Source organism: Leptopilina boulardi, unplaced genomic scaffold (genome assembly GCF_019393585.1).
Source record: "Leptopilina boulardi isolate dan_hultmark-lab unplaced genomic scaffold, ZJU_Lbou_2.1 LbouV2_55, whole genome shotgun sequence".
Lineage (NCBI taxonomy): Eukaryota > Metazoa > Arthropoda > Insecta > Hymenoptera > Figitidae > Leptopilina > Leptopilina boulardi.
In genome coordinates this window covers 863,969-885,079 of record NW_026138000.1, presented here as the reverse complement: position 1 = coordinate 885,079, position 21,111 = coordinate 863,969, and the positions used below count along the sequence as shown (strand labels likewise).

General features: G+C 23.4%; 3 protein-coding genes across 3 annotated transcripts in view; 1 reads left to right on the top strand and 2 right to left on the bottom strand.

The window, feature by feature from the left end:
• Positions 1-21,111, bottom strand: part of LOC127290022 (transmembrane protein 70 homolog, mitochondrial) — a 144,682-nt gene that overhangs the window by 29,427 nt on the left and 94,144 nt on the right. The window lies entirely within an intron of this gene.
• Positions 925-14,240, bottom strand: LOC127290014 (DNA-directed RNA polymerase III subunit RPC2). The gene is made up of 13 exons (XM_051318355.1): positions 14,062-14,240; positions 13,606-13,760; positions 10,893-11,361; positions 10,504-10,655; positions 9,859-9,964; positions 9,569-9,754; positions 9,156-9,269; positions 5,382-5,582; positions 4,999-5,276; positions 4,758-4,897; positions 3,692-4,699; positions 1,538-1,668; positions 925-1,362 (listed from the first exon to the last, which is right to left on the bottom strand). Exons 1-13 carry the CDS (start codon positions 14,143-14,145, stop codon positions 955-957), a joined length of 3,432 nt encoding a protein of 1,143 aa, XP_051174312.1. The 5' UTR covers positions 14,146-14,240; the 3' UTR covers positions 925-954.
• Positions 14,645-21,111, top strand: part of LOC127290012 (protein abnormal spindle-like) — a 30,191-nt gene continuing 23,724 nt past the window's right edge. The window contains exons 1-2 of the mRNA XM_051318353.1: positions 14,645-14,938; positions 15,530-15,714. Coding sequence (XP_051174310.1) covers positions 14,923-14,938; positions 15,530-15,714 — 201 coding nt within the window. The 5' untranslated portion in view covers positions 14,645-14,922. The remainder of the gene's footprint in view (positions 14,939-15,529; positions 15,715-21,111) is intronic.

The following is a 21,111-nucleotide window of genomic DNA, read 5'->3' as shown; positions in this document are numbered from 1 at the left end:
AAAAATATTTAATTAGAAAATAATTTAAAAAATTTTTTTTTTTTTCCCAAAAAATTTTTGAAATACAATTTTCCTCTTCCTTGAGAGGAGAACAATTTATCTACACAGCACTTTGTGTAATGAGTTTAAACTTCCAATCATAGTGGAAAAGAGAGAAAGAGAAAGTGCGAGTTGAGCGAGTGAGATAGAGACAACAATACTTAAATTAGCAACCTATAGTGGTAAAGGTTAATCAATTAAGAGAAAAGATTCTAATTAGATTGGAAGGCGGCAATTTGAAAATTTCGAAAAAAATTAAAGTAAAAAATTTTATGTTTAGAAAAAATAATTTAAAAACTTTTTTATTTTATTTTATTTATTTATTATTTTCCCCGTAGTAATTTTACTAATTACCCTTTTTCAAAAATTAAAAAATAATAAATACCTTAATTTTGTTTTTTAAAAACATTTTATTTATTATTAAAAATTATAAAAATGTTTCATTTTCGTCGTAAAAATTATTTCCAAAATATTTACGTTTAGTATTTATTATTATTATTATTACGAATAAATACTCGAGATTTACAAATAGTAAATAAATTCGTGGACAAATGAATTTTTGAAAAATATTTACAAAAAAAAATGGAGTGATTTGAATCAAAATTACAAATTTCCAACTGAAAAAATTACCGAACAATATTTTTATTTATTTTATAGACATTTATAGTCAAAAAATAGTTTTAACTTTTAAATCTAAAAATTTAAAATAGAATTTCTTTTCCAATAAAAAAACAAAAAATGTAGAAAAATATAAACAAAAATTGATAATTCAATTAAAATTTCAAGTCTAAATTAAAAAAAAAAACAAAAATTGAATTAAAAGTCCTTTTTAAATATTCAAAATCAGTAATTTTTTTTTTTTTTGCGGAAAATAAAACAAAAAAATTCTTTTAAAAAAAAATGAGAATTTTTTTTTTATTTCTCACTCATTGGTTTTGTCGATAATCGTGGAACAATATTCATTGATTGTAATTCTTGAAATAAAAGTTTACATGCATACGGTATTGTAATTGTCGAAACGCCGGCATTTCTTTTATCTTTATCTTGTTTTGATTCACAACTACGACAATGTCCACTGTAAACCATTAGGCCACAACCTTTACAAACATCAACTTCAAATGCATCACTCGATAACATTAATCTTTCAACAAGAAGATTACTTGCACCATATGCAATTAAACAATCGCGTTCCATTTCACCTAAACGTAAACCACCTTCTTTAGAACGACCCTCAGTTGGTTGACGTGTTAAAACTGCACGCGGTCCTCTTGCTCTCGCGTGCATTTTATCCTGTACCATGTGTTTCAATTTTTGATAGTACACCTTTAAAACAAAAAAAAAAAACAGAAATTTTTTTTTTTAAACATTCTCAACAAGAAAAAAAATTAAAAATTTACGTGCCTCAACTTTCGAAAACCAAAAATTAATTTGCTTCCAATTTTATATTTAAAAAAAAATTTAGATAAATAATATGAAATTAATAGTAAATTATTCTTACAGGTCCCGAATAAACATAAGCCTGCAATGGTTCACCAGTTGTTCCGGAATAAAAGAAATCTTTTCCGAGATAATTGTATCCTTGTTTTTCCAATTCATCGCAAACATCCTTTACTTTTGAGCCTCCAAATGCTGAAAATTGATTTTGTTTTTATTTCGCCCTTACGTAAAAAATTATTAATTACAAAAAAAATAGATATTACCGACACAGAAATCTACATTATCGACTGATAGTAAAATAGGAAAAATGAAAATATAACAAATTACCGACATAGAAATTTATATTACCGACTGATGGCAAAGAAAATCTTTTGAAAATGCTAATTTAAAAAATTACCGACATAGAAATCTACCTTACCGACTGATGGTAAGATAAAACCTTACCTACATTACCTTTACGTATGGTAAAACAGTTTTGAAAAAGTTGGTAAAATTTCAAAAAAACAATTTCTTACCATTAGTCGGTAAGGTAGATTTCTGTGCCGGTAATTTTTATACTTTCCTGTTTTACTATTAGTCGGTAAGGTAGGTTTCTATGTTGGTAATTTTTTATATTTTCATTTTCCTGTTTTACCATCAGTGGGTAATGTAGATTTCTATGTTGGTAATTTTTATAACAATAATTATTTATGAAAATTAATAATTATTAATAAAACTTCAATTATAATTTAAATTGTATATAGAAGAAAAATTTAACTCAAGGAGTCTAAAAAGTGGTCCGATGTAAGCGGGTATTTTAACACAGACTTATATAGGAAAATTCAAGGGACCGGAAAAAATCTGATGGGTTCGATACACGTGGGTATCACTGTAATTGAATTTTTGAGAATTTTCAATTTCTTTTATGAAACAGGAAAAAATACGTTAATCCGATATGATCTAGTAGCAAAAAATATAGAAAATACCGACACAGAAATCTACCTTACCGACTGATGGTAAAACAGTTTTTTTGAAAATTGAAATACAAAAATTACAGAGACAGAAATCTACCTTCCTGACTGATGGTACAGAAATTTTTTGAAAAATGAAAATATAAAAAATTACCGACGCAGAAATCTACCCTGCCGAATGATGTTAAACAATTTTTTTTGAAATTTTACCAACTTTTTCAAAACTGTTTTACCATAATTAAAGGTAAGGTAGGTAATGTTTCACTTTACCATCAGTCGGTAAGGTAGATTTCTATACCGGTAAATTTTTATATTTTCATTTTCCTGTTTTACCATCAGTTAGTAAGGTAGATTTTTATGTCAGTAATTTTTCATATTATCATTTTTCAAAAAAATTACCATCAGTCGGTAAGGTAGATTTCTATGTAAGTAATTTTTTTTATATTATCATTTTCCAAAAAAAAAATTAGTAATTGCTAATAAAATTTTATAATTCCCATATGTTCTAGTGGCAAGCATACCTGCTTTTGTGAAATTAATCGACAAAAAAATAAAAATAAAAATTACTGTTTTAAAACAAAAAAGAAATACATTAATCCGATATGATGTAGTGGCAAAAAATATAAAAAATACCGACACAGAAATCTACTTTACCGACTGACGGTAAAACAGTTTTTTAAAAATAAAAATACAAAAATTACTTAGACAGAAATCTACCTTCCCGACTGATGGTACAGAAATTTTTTGAAAAATGAAAATATAAAAAATTACCGACACAGAAATCTACCTTACCGACTAATGATAAATAAATTTTTTTTTGAAATTTTACCAACTTTTTTAAAACTGTTTTACCATAATTAAAGGTAAGGTAGGTAATGTTTCACTTTACCATCAGTCGGTAAGGTAGATTTCTATACCGGTAAATTATTATATTTTCATTTTCCTGTTTTACCATCAGTTAGTAAGGTAGATTTCTATGTCAGTAATTTTTCATATTATCATTTTTCAAAAAAATTATCATCAGTCGGTAATGTAGATTTCTATGTAGGTAATTTTTTTTATATTAGCATTTTCCAAAAAAAAAATTAGTAATTGCTAATAAAATTTTATAATTCCCATATGTTCTAGTGGCAAGCATACCTGCTTTTGTAAAATTAATCGAAAAAAAACAAAAATAAAAATTACTGTCTTAAAACAAAAAAGAAATACATTAATCCGATATGATTTAGTGGCAAGAATACCTATTTTTTATAAAATTCACTTACCAGTTCCATAATGAAATTCTCCCTTTAATACTCCCGCTTTACCAGCGATAATTTCAATTAATTTACCAACAGTCATCCGCGATGGAAAACCATGTGGATTCATAATAATATCCGGACAAATACCCTGATCATTAAATGGTAAATCCTGTTGTTCAACAATTAAACCCGTCACACCTTTTTGTCCATGTCGACTACTAAATTTATCACCAATTTCCGGTCTTCTTGTTTGTCTTAATAAAACTTTTAATAAAAATGAATTATCCTGAAAGCTTGATATCATTACTTTTTCAACATACGATGGTATTGCACCTTTATAAAGTACCGATTGTTCACGATGTTCAATTGGATTTTGTTGACCACCACCGCTAACATGTTGATTATTTGTTTCTTTTGGCACTGATTTATTAATCATTACTTTACGATTTTCAAGCATTTCACCTGGTGCAACAATACCATCCATATCTAATACATCATGTTTCCATATTGGTTTTTTTGTATTTCCATCTAACATTGGTCCAAGTATAATGTCATATGTCATATTTGGATAACGTTTTAATAAACATTTTGTATTACGATAAACTAAACAACGTCCAAAACCACGATCAATTGAATCTTTATTAATAACAAGTGCATCCTCAATATCATAACCACTATATGACATTACAGCAACAATTGAATTTTGTCCAGCTGGTAATTTATCAAAATTTATTAATTCAATTGTACGTGATTTTACCATTGGCGCTTGTGGATAAACAAGATTATACATTAATGTATCAATTCGATTACGTTGATTATAACCAATTGTACCCATTGCTTGTTTACCCATTGCACATTGATATGTATTACGTGGACTTTGATTATGATGGGGAAATGGTACAAGACCAGCGCAAACACCAAGTATTGTAAATGGTTCAATTTCCATGTGTGTTGTTTTTATATTAACTTGACTCTCGTCAAATGCAATATAACTATCGTTCTCTTCATTAACATCTAAATATTCAATTATACCTGGAAAAAATGAAAAAAATTAATCTGAATACGATTTTGTTTCGAAAACTGTTCTTACCTTCGTGTAAAAAATCTTCAAATGTTCTCAAACCCTGTTCCAATAGTTTCATATGTTCATTACGCAATAATGGTTGACCATTATTGACAATTAAATAAGGACGACATAATCTTCCACCGTCCGAACTTATGTGAATGCATCTGAAAAAAAAGAATTAATTTTTTATTTTATATAAATTCATAAAGAATTTTTTCTTTAGATAAAAATTTCTGTTTAGATAATAGAAAAATTTTAAATTCACCTAAATTTTGGTTGTGAATAAATTGAAACAAAACTGCTTATCCAACATTTTCTTCTTAATTTACGAAATATTCTTATCAATCTCTCATGATTTCTAACAACACCGAGTAATGTTCCATTTAATGAAACCATGTAAACACCATCTTGATGTATTTCTTCACCACCAAGCATTCCCGGATCTTGTACGCCAAGATGAAATGCAATTCTCGCTAAAGGTTCCTCTTCAACTTCAGTTGTAATGTGCGTCATTAATGCCAAATTTTTTACTAAACCGCAACCCTAAATTTGAATTAAAAAAAAAATAAATAAATTTTCTTTCATGCTGAGAATTTAAAAAATTCTACACTTCGAAGTGTAATTTCGAAAAAAAAAAAAAAAAATTACCTCTCCCTCAGGTGTATCACTTGGACAAAGCATTCCCCATTGTGACGCCTGTAATGAACGTGGACCTGAGACTTTTCTGCTTTTTTCAAATTGTGAATTCACTCTTGTCATCATTCCCAATGCGGATATATAGGAGAGTCTCGATAAAACTTGTGTAACACCGTGACGTTCCATTTTAAAACGTTTTATTGTCCAATTTCCCTAAATAATTTTTTATTTATATTTTTATTTTCAACTAGCAAAATTAAACGCGCCGCGTCAAATTTAGTATTTAATTGTTTGTTATAAAGAAATTAATATTAACAATAATAATTTAATTTATTAGAATATTATTACATATTAAATGATAATAATGAAAATTATATGTTTCGGATTATACGACTTTTTCCGACTTTTTTTTCAAAAATACGACTTTTATCGACTTATTTTAATAAAATGCGACATTTTTTTTTTACATTTGAAAAGAAAATGTAAATAAAATACATTTTTTTTTTTAGTATAAAATGTAGATCTTCTTCAGATCTTCTTCAATTCAATTATTTAACAAATTTTCAACTAAAATGATTCTTCACTAAATTAATTATTTTTAATAATTTTAATGAAATACATCACAAATTCAAATTATAATCAAAATTATTTTTCAATTAAAATTTTTATGAAATTTAACAATTGTTTATAATTTAAAACAAAAAAAATATCACAATAAAATTGAATTATTTTTTAAAAATTTCAATTCAAAATAAACATTATTACCCGAAATTTTAATTCAAAATCAATTAAAAATCCAATAATTATCCACAAAATTTTCAAATTTAAAATTTAATTATTTACCAAGTTTTCAATTTAAAATGAAATAAAATTCAATTATTTTCCAAAAATTTCTATTCAAAATTAATTATCCAAATTTTCAATCAAAAATGAACTTAAATTAAATTATTATCCAAAATTTCAATTAAAATTCAATTATTTCCCAAAATTTTCAATTCAAAAACAAATTAAAATTCAATTATTTTGAAAATTTTTAATTGAAATTCAATTATTTTCCAAAATTTTCAATACAAATTCAATTATTTTCCAAAAGTTTAATTGAAATTCAATTATTTTCCAAAATTTTCAATTCAAAATCAATTATTTTCCAAAATTTCAATTCAAAATCAACTAATATTCAATTATTTTAAAAATTTTCAATTCAAAATCAACTAATATTCAATTATTTTAAAAATTTTCAATTCAAAATCAACTAATATTCAATTATTTTCCAAAATTTCAATTAAAAATCAAGTAAAATTCAATTACTTTCCAAAGTTTCAATTTAATATTAATTGAAATTCAATTATTTTCCAAAATTTTAATTCAAAATCAACTAAAATTCAATAATTTTCCAATTTCAATTAAAATTCAATTATTTTAAAAATTTTCAATTCAAAATCAACTAAAATTCAATTATTTTGAAAATTTTTAATTGAAATTCAATTATTTTCCAAAATTTTCAATACAAATTCAATTATTTTCCAAAAGTTTAATTGAAATTCAATTATTTTCCAAAATTTTCAATTCAAAATCAATTATTTTCCAAAATTTCAATTCAAAATCAACTAATATTCAATTATTTTAAAAATTTTCAATTCAAAATCAACTAATATTCAATTATTTTAAAAATTTTCAATTCAAAATCAACTAATATTCAATTATTTTCCAAAATTTCAATTAAAAATCAAGTAAAATTCAATTACTTTCCAAAGTTTCAATTTAATATTAATTGAAATTCAATTATTTTCCAAAATTTTAATTCAAAATCAACTAAAATTCAATAATTTTCCAATTTCAATTAAAATTCAATTATTTTAAAAATTTTCAATTCAAAATCAATTATTTTCCAAAATTTCAATTCAAAATCAACTAATATTCAATTATTTTAAAAATTTTCAATTCAAAATCAACTAATATTCAATTATTTTAAAAATTTTCAATTCAAAATCAACTAATATTCAATTATTTTCCAAAATTTCAATTAAAAATCAAGTAAAATTCAATTACTTTCCAAAGTTTCAATTTAATATTAATTGAAATTCAATTATTTTCCAAAATTTTAATTCAAAATCAACTAAAATTCAATAATTTTCCAAAATTACAATTGAAATTCAATTATTTTCAAAATTTGCAATTTAAAATCAACTAAAATTCAATTATTTTCAAAATTTTTAATCCAAAATCAACTAAAATTCAACTATTACCCGAAATTTTAATTCAAAATAAATTAAAAATCCAATAATTATCCAAAATTTTCAATTTAAAATTCAATTATTTACCAAGTTTTCAATTTAAAATGAAATAAAATTCAATTATTTTCTACAATTTCTATTCAAAATTAATTATCCAAATTTTCAATCAAAAATGAACTTAAATTAAATTATTATCCAATTTCAATTAAAATTCAATTATTTCCCAAAAATTTCAATTCAAAATCAATTATTTTCCAAAATTTCAATCAAAAATCAACTAAAATTCAATTATTATCCAATTTCAATTAAAATTCAATTATTTTAAAAATTTTCAATTCAAAATCAACTAAAATTCAATTATTTTCCAAGCATTCAATTCAAAATAATTTAAAATACAATTATTTTCTTTAATTTCAAGTGGAATTCAATAATTTTCAAAAATTTCAATTTGAAATTCAATTATTTTCCAAAATTTCAATCCAAAATCAACTAAAATTCAATTATTACCCGAAATTTTAATTCAAAATCAATTAAAAATGCAATAATTATCCAAAATTTTCTATTTAAAATTTAATTATTTACCAAGTTTTCAATTTGAAATGAAATAAAATTCATTTATTTTTTAAAATTTCTATTCAAAATTTTATTATCCAAATTTTCAATCAAAAGTGAACTTAAATTAAATTATTATCCAAAATTTCAATTAAAATTCAATTATTTCCCTCAATTTTCAATTCAAAATGAACTGAAATTCAATTATTTTCCAAATTTAAAATCAAATAAAATTTCATTATTCTCAAAAATTTGAATTCAAATTTTTTGAAATTTAATAATTTCAATTATAACTCTAAGGAAATTCAATTATTTTTAACTATTTTAATAATATTCTTTGAAAATTCAACTATCTGAAACCATTTTTCAATTAAAAATGATTTTCAAATTATTGTATTTTGTCCTGATTTTCTAATAAATTTTTAGTGAAATCATCTAAAATTTTAATTACAAAACACTTAAAGTTTCAATTAATTTCAAAAATCTCAATTTTAAATCTTTAAAAATTCAATTAAATTTAAAAAATGTTTTCCCAAAAATTGTTTGATAAATTATTTTTAGTTCTGTAAAATTTAATAATTGTTTTTGAAAATTAACAATATCTTTTGAAATTTAATTATTTCTAAAAATTTCAACTTTTCAAATTTTTGAAAATAAATAATATTTCAAGTGTGATTTTGAATTAAAATTTTTTTTTTTTTGGTAATTTTATTTGATAATTTTTTTTTTTTTTTAAATTATAAACAATTATTAAATTTTATAAAAATTTTAATTGAAAAATAGTTTAAGATAATTGAATTTTGTGAAGAATTTTATTAAAATTATTAAAAATAATATAGATTTATTATTTTCTTAATTATTTGCGATTTTTAATTGTAACTTTTTAAAAAAAAATTTTTTAATTTATAATTTAATTTAAATTTGTGAAAAAGGAATTTATTCTTTTTTTCTCCAAAAAAAAAAAAAAAAAAAAAAAAGAATGTACAAAAAATCTACTCACAGTTGAAATTGCAAAAGCCAAACCACTCGTTATTTTGTCCTGTCGAAAGTATTTCACAATATCAAATTGTGCGGCTTTTATTTTTGGTATATTTTTGTCAGCCACTGTTTTCAACTAAAATTTTAAATGGAAAAAATATTAATAATAAATAAAAATAAAAAAGAAAAATAATAATAATAAATAATAATAATATAATAATAATAATAATATAATAATAATAATAAACAATAATAATAAAAAATAATAAAAATATTTCGAGGTCTTTAATATTTTTCATTATTATTAATTTTTTTTCTAACTGTTAAAGGCCTGGAAAAATTTATTATCAAAAAATTAATAAATAATAATGTAATTTTAAAATACAATATTGGAAATAGCTTTTTTTTTTTTAATTAATTTTTTTCTTTTCTTACCTCCCAATTGAATCTTTTGAGAAGATCTTCGAACATGAGAGCAAGCAAAGAGCCAGCCAATTCTAAACGTTTATTTCCATAATAATCGCGATCGTCCAATAAACTACGATCATTTTGTGCCATTATCACTTTACGTACCATTAAAGCCAAATGAACGGCTTTCAATTTAAAACTAAAGTCCACGACCTAAGAAGGAAAAAAAATTTTTTTTTTTTATTTTAATATTTAAATTTCTACGAAAAGAGAAAAAAAAAGTTTTTTTTTTTGCAAAATTTTCATTCACAACTTACCGGAACGTGAGACAATAAATTTGTCGCCAAAATATCTTTCATTTCATCGTAGAGATTCGATTTTACAACATTAAATCTTTTTTGTTTTCGTTTGCTACTTAAATAACTGGAAAATAAGAAAAGTAAAATTAAATTCGAAAAAAACATAGATACATAATTTTTTATACAAAATTAAATAAAAAAAAAATTGTATAATATTTATTTTTTAATTAAATTAGTAATAAAATAATAAATTTTTATTTAAATTTTCATAAAAAAAATTTTTCTTTTTGTAAAATTAAATAAATAAATCAAATAAATAAATAAATAAATACAAAATTAAATTTAAAAAAAAAATTGTAGTATAATATTTATTTTTTAATTAAATTAGTAATAAAATAATAAAATTTTCTTTAAATTTTCATAAATTTTTTTTTGTAAAATTAAATATCAAGAAAAATTGTAGAATATTTATTTCTTTAATTAAATTAGTTATTAAATAGTAAATTAAATAATGAATAGAAATTTTTTTTTTAATTTTGATTCAAAATTTTAAATTTTTTTTCTGTAAAATTAAATATCAAAAAAAAATTGGAGAATATTTATTTTTTTAAGAATTAAATTAGTAATTTTTGTAATAAGGAAAAAAGATTTTTTTTTCCTTACTATAAAGCTTCATTTTGCGATTTAATGTCCTGACATTCGTCTAAACTTGCTGACAATTTCTCACTTATATTGTCCTCAGTGCCAATCATTTGTACAATTTCTTGATCGCATTGAAAACCCAGGGCATTAAAAACTGCGACAATCGGCACATCCTGAGAAAAGAGATTTAGAAAAAATTTTTTTTTAAATTTTCATTTTATGGAAATTCAATTGTTATAATTATTATCGAGTCGAATTTTTAATTTGTTCGAATTAGAATTTTTCATTCAAATTAATTTAAAATAAATTAAATTTATTATTTTATTTATTTAATTTATTATTATTTATTTTATTTAAATTAAATTAATTTATTTTTTTTTAAATTCCTCAAAAAACAAAGAATGACTTACATCTGAAAAAATGTTGAGTCTCACATAATATTTGCCACCTTTGCCAATAACATTTGTACGTGTTTTTCTCTCATGTGTAACACTATTACAAATTGCGACAATACAATTTTTACTATCCTCCTCAAGTAATATACGATTTCTTAATAATTGTTCTTGTATTAATATTACTTTTTCCTGTCCATTAATAATAAAATAACCACCAGGATCGTGTGGACATTCTTTTAATTGTGCCAATTCATAATGTGATTTATTTGTTAATACACAATTTGAACTACGTAACATTATTGGCATACGACCGAGAAGTAAATTATTTCTTATTATTGTTTCATGACCGCGTGTATATTGTATATCAACAGTAATTGGCGCTGAATAATTTAAATCACGTAAACGACAATCCATTGGTGTTGATGGACATGAGCCATTTATTCCCTCTTCAATATCAGGTGTTCCCACATAAACGTTTAAATATCTAAGCGCAAAAAGAAAATTCGTATTTTAAAATTTCTATCGACTAATTTTTTTTTTTTTTTTATTAAACTATTAGTAAATAATTTTATATTTTTAATTAATTATTATTAATTGTTAATTAAATATTTTCAGGCCTCGGATCGACTTATGGGCACAAAAAAAAGTCGGAAAAATCGATTTTTTTTTTTATTTTAACAAAAACATTTTACAGATTTTTAAATAATTTTTTTTTTAAATAATAATACTTTTGAAAGGGTTAAAGTTGAAATTTTTAAAAATAATTGAATTTCAAAAGATATTGTTAATTTTCAGACAATAATTAAATTTTACAGAACTAAAAATAATTTATCAAATAATTTATCAAATAATTTTTGGATAATATTTTTTAAATGTAATTAAATTTTCAAAGAGATTTACAATTGAGATTTTTGAAATTAATTGAACTTCAAGTGATTTTTAATTAAAATTTTTTTTTTCACTAAAAAATTTATTAGAAACTGCAGACAAAAATACAATAATTTGAAAACCATTTTTAATTGAAAAATGCTTTCAGATAGTTGAATTTTCAAAGAATATTATAAAAAATAGTTAAAAATAATTAAATTTCCTTAGAGTTATAATTGAAATAGTTAAATTTGCAAAAAATTTTAGAAATAATTAAATTTTAGAAGCTTTTAAATTCAAAATTTGTTGAAAATAATTGAATTATAATTGAAATTTTTGATAATAATTCAATTTTTAGTTGATTTTTGATTGAAAATTTTAATAATAAATAATTTTGAGTTGAAATTTTTGAGAATAATTGAATTTTAGTTTATTTTTAATTGAATTTTAATTAAAAATTTTGATAATAATTAATTTTGAATTGAAATTTTGGATATTTATTGAATTTTAATTGATTTTGAATTGAAGTTTTGGGTAATAATTGAATTTTATTTGATTTTAAATTGAAAATTTGTAAAATAATTGAATTTTAAAAAATTTTGAATTGAAATTTTGGAAAATAATGTAATTTTACTTTAAATTTCGGTTGAAAATTTTGATAATAATTAATTTTGAATTGAAATTTTGGATAATTATTGAATTTTAATTGATTTTGAATTGAAATTTTGGGTAATAATTGAATTTTAGCTGATTTTTAATTGAAATTTTTGAAAATAATTCAATTTTATTTGATTTTAAATTGATTTATGATTTTGAATTAAAATTTTTTGGTAATTTTATTTGATTGTTTTTAAAATTATAAATAATTGTTTTAATTTTATAAAAATTTTAATTGAAAAATAATTTGAAATAATTTAATTTGTGAATTGAATTTCATTAAAATTATTAAAAATAATTAATTTAGTGAAGAATGTTAGTTAAAAAATTTGTTAAATAATTGAAATAAAGAAGATCTGAAGAAAATCTGCATTTTATATTAAAAAAAAAAATATATTTTATTTAAAAAACTTTTTTAAAAATGTAAAAAAAAGGTCGAAATCGTCGCATTTTATTAAAATAAGTCAAAAAAAAGTCGTATTTTTTAAAAAAAGGTCGGAAATAGTCGAAAAAGTCTTATAATTCGAGGCCTGTATTTTTCATTTTTATATTTTTTAATTTATTCATTATTTACTTTTCTTTTTTCTCCATTTTTTTTAATTGTAAATTTTATTTTCTGTTCTAAAAAAAAATTAAATTTTCTTTTATTTATTTAATACGTTAATTTTTTTTAATTTTTAATTTAAATTTAAATTAAAATTTCCGTTTCCAATTCTTTTTGCCCAATTCTGGATGTATTATTTTTTTATTATTAAACAAGTAGTAAAAATTAAAAAATTTTTAAAAATAGTTTGAAAATTTTAAATTCAAAAATTAATTAATTTGAAAATTTTTTAGTTTTTGTATTTATTTTCTTTTTTTTTATATTATTTTTTGAATTTTAATGCAGTTTTAATTTTTATATATTAATTTTTAAAAAAAAATTCCGTTTCCAGTTCTTTTTGTCCAATTCTGTCTTTGCTGTGTTTAAATAAAAATTTCAATTATTTATTTATTATTACATTTATTTTTCTTTTTTCTATTAAACTAAAAAAAAATTATTATAATTATTTTTTTTATTTAATATTCTAATAAAATTATTATAAAAATTATTATTATAAAATATAAGATTGATTTATATTAATATATATATTTAAATTTAATAAAATATAAATTTTTTTGAATTAGAAAAAAAAACAAAAAAAAAATTAAATAAATTTCTTACTTGAGATAAAAATCAGGATCAGCATCACTGAAAACCATTTCATTTGTTTGAATGATTTTTTTCACCTCAACATTAATGAAATAATTAAATGAATCAATATGCTGACGAACTAATCCTTTGCCTTTTAAAAAAGCAGGAACCAATTTCCATTTATCCTGAAAAAAAAAATTTACTTAATCGAAAGAAAAAACACGAAAAAATTTTTTCGTTTAAATAATTAAATATATAAAAAATAATTATTCCTAACCTATAAATCGTAAAAAAATAAATTTTTTCCCGAATATAAAAACACATTTTTTTTTTTAAAATATAATATATTTATTAATTGATAATTAAAAGAAAATTATATTTTAACGAATAAAATTTATAATTATATATATATATCAAAATTTAGAGAAAATTGTGAGTGTAAATTTTGTTTTCTAACCTAAAAAATGGAATTTTTTTTATACTTACCGGAATTGGTGGAATTTGTATAACTTTATAATATTTTTCCTTTGCTTTATCGGCGTCGGAAAATTTTTTCTTCATATCACCCATTATTTGTTCTTTTTTTTTTTTAAATAAATATCACTAATTTCTTTTCTATATCATTTGGAATTAAATGCCATATATATATATAAATAATAGTTGCGCACGTGGTTTTTTAGTCAATGCGCGTCAAACTTGTTTTGATTCGACTGCGCATGTGCTACGCGATATTTATAATTACGCGGGAAAATTCAAAACCGTTTCTTGGTAAATTATTACCAAAAATTATTATTCTTATTACTATTATTATTATTATATTATTACTATTATATTATTATAATTATTATTATATTATTACTAATATATTATTATTATTATATTATTGTTATATTATTATTAATTAATTAATTATAACTAGATTAGGAAAATTTTTTTTTTCAAAAATCAAAAAATAATTAACAGGCGTCAGTTTAAATTTTGATTATGTTTAAAAACTGAATCACTGCGCCATCTTTAGTTCATTAGATATAATATAATTTTTTTTTTTTTTTTTCGAAAATGGCGATAAAATCCTGTATGTGTAGCACGTGTTTCCGGCATTAAAGTATCATTATTAATTTTCAACAAAAAAATATTTTTCTTCTATCTTATTTTTAGATATTTATCGAGGAAAAAAAAAGTGTTTATAAAATGTATCAAAAAAAAGTTGTGAATTTTAGTTATCGCACGTAAAAATCTATAGTGTCAGTAATATTGTAGTTTCTCGTTGGAAGTTAACCTTAAAGAAAACAAAAAAAAAAATTCAGAAATGTTTTGCTCGTCATAAATTATGTCAAAAGTGTGTTAATGTTCTCGTCATGTGGTAAGATTTTTATCTTAATTTATATTTAATTATATTCTACATAAATTGGGAAATTGACGCCATTTTTAAAATTTAATATTTTCGATTTAGATAAAAAAAAATTTTTTAACCGGCTTCTGATGATTTTTTTTTTATTTAACGGTTTTGATTTTTTTTTTTTGAAATTTACGACTTTTAAAAGATTTTTTTTTCTAATTTTCCCAGTATTTTTAAAAATTAAAAGTTTTTTTTTTGGTTAAAACCAAAAAAAACAATCCAAATTTATGGTTTTTGCGATTTTCGGGTAAAATATGCAAAATTTTCAAAAAGTGTATAAAACATAAAAAATTTATTTTAATAAAATCTAAAATTTTCATTTAAATTATTCTTCAAAATTTTGCAAATTTTACCCAAAAATCGCAAAATGCCATAATTTTTAAATTTTTTTTACGGTTTTATCTGTGAAAATTAAATTTTTTGATTTTTTCATTGTGATTTTTGTAATAAGGGCATAAAAATACATAAATATACATAGTAAAAAAAAAATAAAAATTCTAAATTTCGAAAATAAAAAAAATTATTTGTGGGTGTTTTTTTTTTTGTTTAATATAGTGAAACGTAAAAAAAGACGAGAAGAAAAAATTATCATGGATCAGGGAAATTTGAAAAATAATTTTGATTTGGTGCTAGCGCCATTTCAACCGACAACGCGTGTTGTTCTTGAGGTTTCTCTGAATAAGGAAAAAAGTACAACGAGTATTTTAAATGTGCGAAATCCCAGCAATAAGGAAATAACAGTGAGTTGTTAATATTTTCGATTTTTCTATTTTTAATTTTCAGATTGAATATTTAGAAAGGTTTTTGTTTTAATCATGTTTTTTAAATTTTTAAATATTTATTTTAAGAATTTTAATAATAATTAATAATAACAATAATAATAATTTTTTTTATAATTTTGAATATAGAAATTATGTTTATTTCAAAATTAAATATTACATTTTTTTTATTAATAATAATTATTCATTTTCAATTAAAAAAAATTTTTTTGCAAATATTTTTTATTAATAATTTTTTAATATTTAAATTAATTTTAACGTTTGTTCCTTATTTAATTTACTAATTTTCTCATTAATTTTGTAAATTAATTTTCAAAAATTTAATTTTTAATTTAATAAAAATATTATTTTGTTCATTTAGTTCTAAATATTATGTCCAATTTAATTTTCGTTACTGTTGATTTTAACTTTATTTTTGTATTGAAATTTATTATCAATTCAATACCAAACAAGTTGTAAATTCAGATGTTCATTACATGAACATTTTGCTTCCTCTTTACGATCAGCAAAAAAATTTGCTTCCTCGTGGAGAAAGCAAAATTTTATTGCCAAAATGTCAATTTTTGATTTTTTAACATTCATTAATTCTTTAAATTTACTTCAAATGTATACTTTATATATATATCGATCGATTCGTCTTGACGTAAGGAAAACGATTTTATTATATATAACCTTAAATTTTTCTATTTATAAATTTTTTCGATTAAAAAAAAATTTTTGGAAAAAGTCCCCAAAAAAATTCAATTTTTCTTAGGCAGACGATTTTAATGCATATTCTTGCACAAAATACTCCTAAAAGTGTAGAAAAAAATTGACAGCCAAATCCGAGTAGAGGAAGACACCTATTACCACCAAAAAGTCATCCAACCCGAAAATCCAAAATCCAAAAAAAGTCCCCAAAAAAATTCAATTTTTCTTAGGCAGACGATTTTAATGCACATTCTTGCACAAAATACTCCTAAAAGTGTAGAAAAAAATTGTCAGCCAAATCCGAGTAGAGGAAGACACCTATTACCACCAAAAAGTCATCCAACCCAAAAATCCAAAATCCAAAAAAAGTCCCCAAAAAAATTCAATTTTTCTTAGGCAGACGATTTTAATGCATATTCTTGCACAAAATACTCCTAAAAGTGTAGAAAAAAATTGACAGCCAAATCCGAGTAGAGGAAGACACCTATTACCACCAAAAAGTCATCCAACCCAAAAATCCAAAATCCAAAAAAAGTCCCCAAAAAAATTCAATTTTTCTTAGGCAGACGATTTTAATGCATATTCTTGCACAAAATACTCCTAAAAGTGTAGAAAAAAATTGACAGCCAAATCCGAGTAGAGGAAGACACCTATTACCACCAAAAAGTCATCCAACCCAAAAATCCAAAATCCAAAAAAAGTCCCCAAAAAAATTCAATTTTTCTTAGGCAGACGATTTTAATGCATATTCTTGCACAAAATACTCCTAAAAGTGTAGAAAAAAATTGACAGCCAAATCCGAGTAGAGGAAGACACCTATTACCACCAAAAAGTCATCCAACCCAAAAATCCAAAATCCAAAAAAAGTCCCCAAAAAAATTCAATTTTTCTTAGGCAGACGATTTTAATGCACATTCTTGCACAAAATACTCCTAAAAGTGTAGAAAAAAATTGTCAGCTAAATCCGAGTAGAGGAAGACACCTATTACCACCATAAAGTCATCCAACCCAAAAATCCAAAATCCAAAAAAAGTCCCCAAAAAAATTCAATTTTTCTTAGGCAGACGATTTTAATGCATATTCTTGCACAAAATACTCCTAAAAGTGTAGAAAAAAATTGACAGCCAAATCCGAGTAGAGGAAGACACCTATTACCACCAAAAAGTCATCCAACCCAAAAATCCAAAATCCAAAAAAAGTCCCCAAAAAAATTCAATTTTTCTTAGGCAGACGATTTTAATGCATATTCTTGCACAAAATACTCCTAAAAGTGTAGAAAAAAATTGACAGCCAAATCCGAGTAGAGGAAGACACCTATTACCACCAAAAAGTCATCCAACCCAAAAATCCAAAATCCAAAAAAAGTCCCCAAAAAAATTCAATTTTTCTTAGGCAGACGATTTTAATGCATATTCTTGCACAAAATACTCCTAAAAGTGTAGAAAAAAATTGACAGCCAAATCCGAGTAGAGGAAGACACCTATTACCACCAAAAAGTCATCCAACCCAAAAATCCAAAATCCAAAAAAAGTCCCCAAAAAAATTCAATTTTTCTTAGGCAGACGATTTTAATGCATATTCTTGCACAAAATACTCCTAAAAGTGTAGAAAAAAATTGACAGCCAAATCCGAGTAGAGGAAGACACCTATTACCACCAAAAAGTCATCCAACCCAAAAATCCAAAATCCAAAAAAAGTCCCCAAAAAAATTCAATTTTTCTTAGGCAGACGATTTTAATGCATATTCTTGCACAAAATACTCCTAAAAGTGTAGAAAAAAATTGACAGCCAAATCCGAGTAGAGGAAGACACCTATTACCACCAAAAAGTCATCCAACCCAAAAATCCAAAATCCAAAAAAAGTCCCCAAAAAAATTCAATTTTTCTTAGGCAGACGATTTTAATGCATATTCTTGCACAAAATACTCCTAAAAGTGTAGAAAAAAATTGACAGCCAAATCCGAGTAGAGGAAGACACCTATTACCACCAAAAAGTCATCCAACCCAAAAATCCAAAATCCAAAAAAAGTCCCCAAAAAAATTCAATTTTTCTTAGGCAGACGATTTTAATGCATATTCTTGCACAAAATACTCCTAAAAGTGTAGAAAAAAATTGACAGCCAAATCCGAGTAGAGGAAGACACCTATTACCACCAAAAAGTCATCCAACCCAAAAATCCAAAATCCAAAAAAAGTCCCCAAAAAAATTCAATTTTTCTTAGGCAGACGATTTTAATGCACATTCTTGCACAAAATACTCCTAAAAGTGTAGAAAAAAATTGACAGCCAAATCCGAGTAGAGGAAGACACCTATTACCACCAAAAAGTCATCCAACCCAAAAATCCAAAATCCAAAAAAAGTCCCCAAAAAAATTCAATTTTTCTTAGGCAGACGATTTTAATGCATATTCTTGCACAAAATACTCCTAAAAGTGTAGAAAAAAATTGACAGCCAAATCCGAGTAGAGGAAGACACCTATTACCACCAAAAGTCATCCAACCCAAAATCCAAAATCCAAAAAAAGTCCCCAAAAAAATTCAATTTTTCTTAGGCAGACGATTTTAATGCATATTCTTGCACAAAATACTCCTAAAAGTGTAGAAAAAAATTGACTGCCAAATCCGAGTAGAGGAAGACACCTATTACCACCAAAAAGTCATCCAACCCAAAAATCCAAAATCCAAAAAAAGTCCCCAAAAAAATTCAATTTTTCTTAGGCAGACGATTTTAATGCATATTCTTGCACAAAATACTCCTAAAAGTGTAGAAAAAAAATTGACAGCCAAATCCGAGTAGAGGAAGACACCTATTACCACCAAAAAGTCATCCAACCCAAAAATCCAAAATCCAAAAAAAGTCCCCAAAAAAATTCAATTTTTCTTAGGCAGACGATTTTAATGCACATTCTTGCACAAAATACTCCTAAAAGTGTAGAAAAAAATTGTCAGCCAAATCCGAGTAGAGAAAGACACCTATTATCACCAAAAAGTCATCCAACCCAAAAATCCAAAATCCAAAAAAAGTCCCCAAAAAAATTCAATTTTTCTTAGGCAGACGATTTTAATGCATATTCTTGCACAAAATACTCCTAAAAGTGTAGAAAAAAATTGACAGCCAAATCCGAGTAGAGGAAGACACCTATTACCACCAAAAAGTCATCCAACCCAAAAATCCAAAATCCAAAAAAATCCCCAAAAAAATTCAATTTTTCTTAGGCAGACGATTTTAATGCATATTCTTGAACAAAATACTCCTAAAAGTGTAGAAAAAAATTGACAGCCAAATCCGAGTAGAGGAAGACACCTATTACCACCAAAAAGTCATCCAACCCAAAAATCCAAAATCCAAAAAAAGTCCCCAAAAAAATTCAATTTTTCTTAGGCAGACGATTTTAATGCATATTCTTGCACAAAATACACCTAAAAGTGTAGAAAAAAATTGACAGCCAAATCCGAGTAGAGGAAGACACCTATTACCACCAAAAAGTCATCCAACCCAATAATCCAAAATCCAAAAAAAGTCTCCCAAAAAAATTCAATTTTTCTTAGGCAGACGATTTTAATGCATATTCTTGCACAAAATACTCCTAAAAGTGTAGAAAAAAATTGACAGCCCAAATCCGAGTAGAGGAAGACACCTATTACCACCAAAAAAGTCATCCAACCCAAAAATCCAAAATCCAAAAAAAGTCCCCCAAAAAAATTCAATTTTTCTTAGGCAGACGATTTTAATGCATATTCTTGCACAAAATACTCCTAAAAGTGTAGAAAAAAAATTGACAGCCAAATCCGAGTAGAGGAAGACACCTATTACCACCAAAAAGTCATCCAAAAAAAACCAAAACCAAAAAAAACCAAAATCCAAAAAAAAACCCAAAAAAATTCAAAAAAAGTAGAAAAAAAACACCAAATCCAATGCAAATTTAAAAAACATAAAAACAAAAACCAAAAACCAACCAAAAAAAAAAAAAAAACACAAGAAACCAAATCAAACAAAAAAAATAAACACCAAAAAAAAAAAAAAAAAAAATCCAACCCAAAAATCCAAAATCCAAAAAAAGTCCCCAAAAAAATTCAATTTTTCTTAGGCAGACGATTTTAATGCATATTCTTGCACAAAATACTCCTAAAAGTGTAGAAAAAAATTGACAGCCAAATCCGAGTAGAGGAAGACACCTATTACCACCAAAAAGTCATCCAACCCAAAAATCCAAAATCCAAAAAAAGTCCCCAAAAAAATTCAATTTTTCTTAGGCAGACGATTTTAATGCATATTCTTGCACAAAATACTCCTAAAAGTGTAGAAAAAAATTGACAGCCAAATCCGAGTAGAGGAAGACACCTATTACCACCAAAAAGTCATCCAACCCAAAAATCCAAAATCCAAAAAAAGTCCCCAAAAAAATTCAATTTTTCTTAGGCAGACGATTTTAATGCATATTCTTGCACAAAATACTCCTAAAAGTGTAGAAAAAAATTGACAGCCAAATCCGAGTAGAGGAAGACACCTATTACCACCAAAAAGTCATCCAACCCAAAAATCCAAAATCCAAAAAAAGTCCCCAAAAAAATTCAATTTTTCTTAGGCAGACGATTTTAATGCATATTCTTGCACAAAATACTCCTAAAAGTGTAGAAAAAAATTGACAGCCAAATCCGAGTAGAGGA

What these genes read in the sequence shown, in the direction of transcription:
- LOC127290014 (XM_051318355.1), bottom strand. Translation starts at nt 14,145, where the DNA reads ATGGGTGATATGAAGAAAAAATTTTCCGACGCCGATAAAGCAAAGGAA. An exon ending in GTGATACACCTGAGGGAGAG is followed by an intron (nt 5,277 to 5,381) that starts GTAATTTTTTTT and finishes ATTCAAATTTAG; the next exon opens with GGTTGCGGTTTAGTAAAAAA. An exon ending in TATTCACAACCAAAATTTAG is followed by an intron (nt 4,898 to 4,998) that starts GTGAATTTAAAA and finishes CTTTTTTTTCAG; the next exon opens with ATGCATTCACATAAGTTCGG.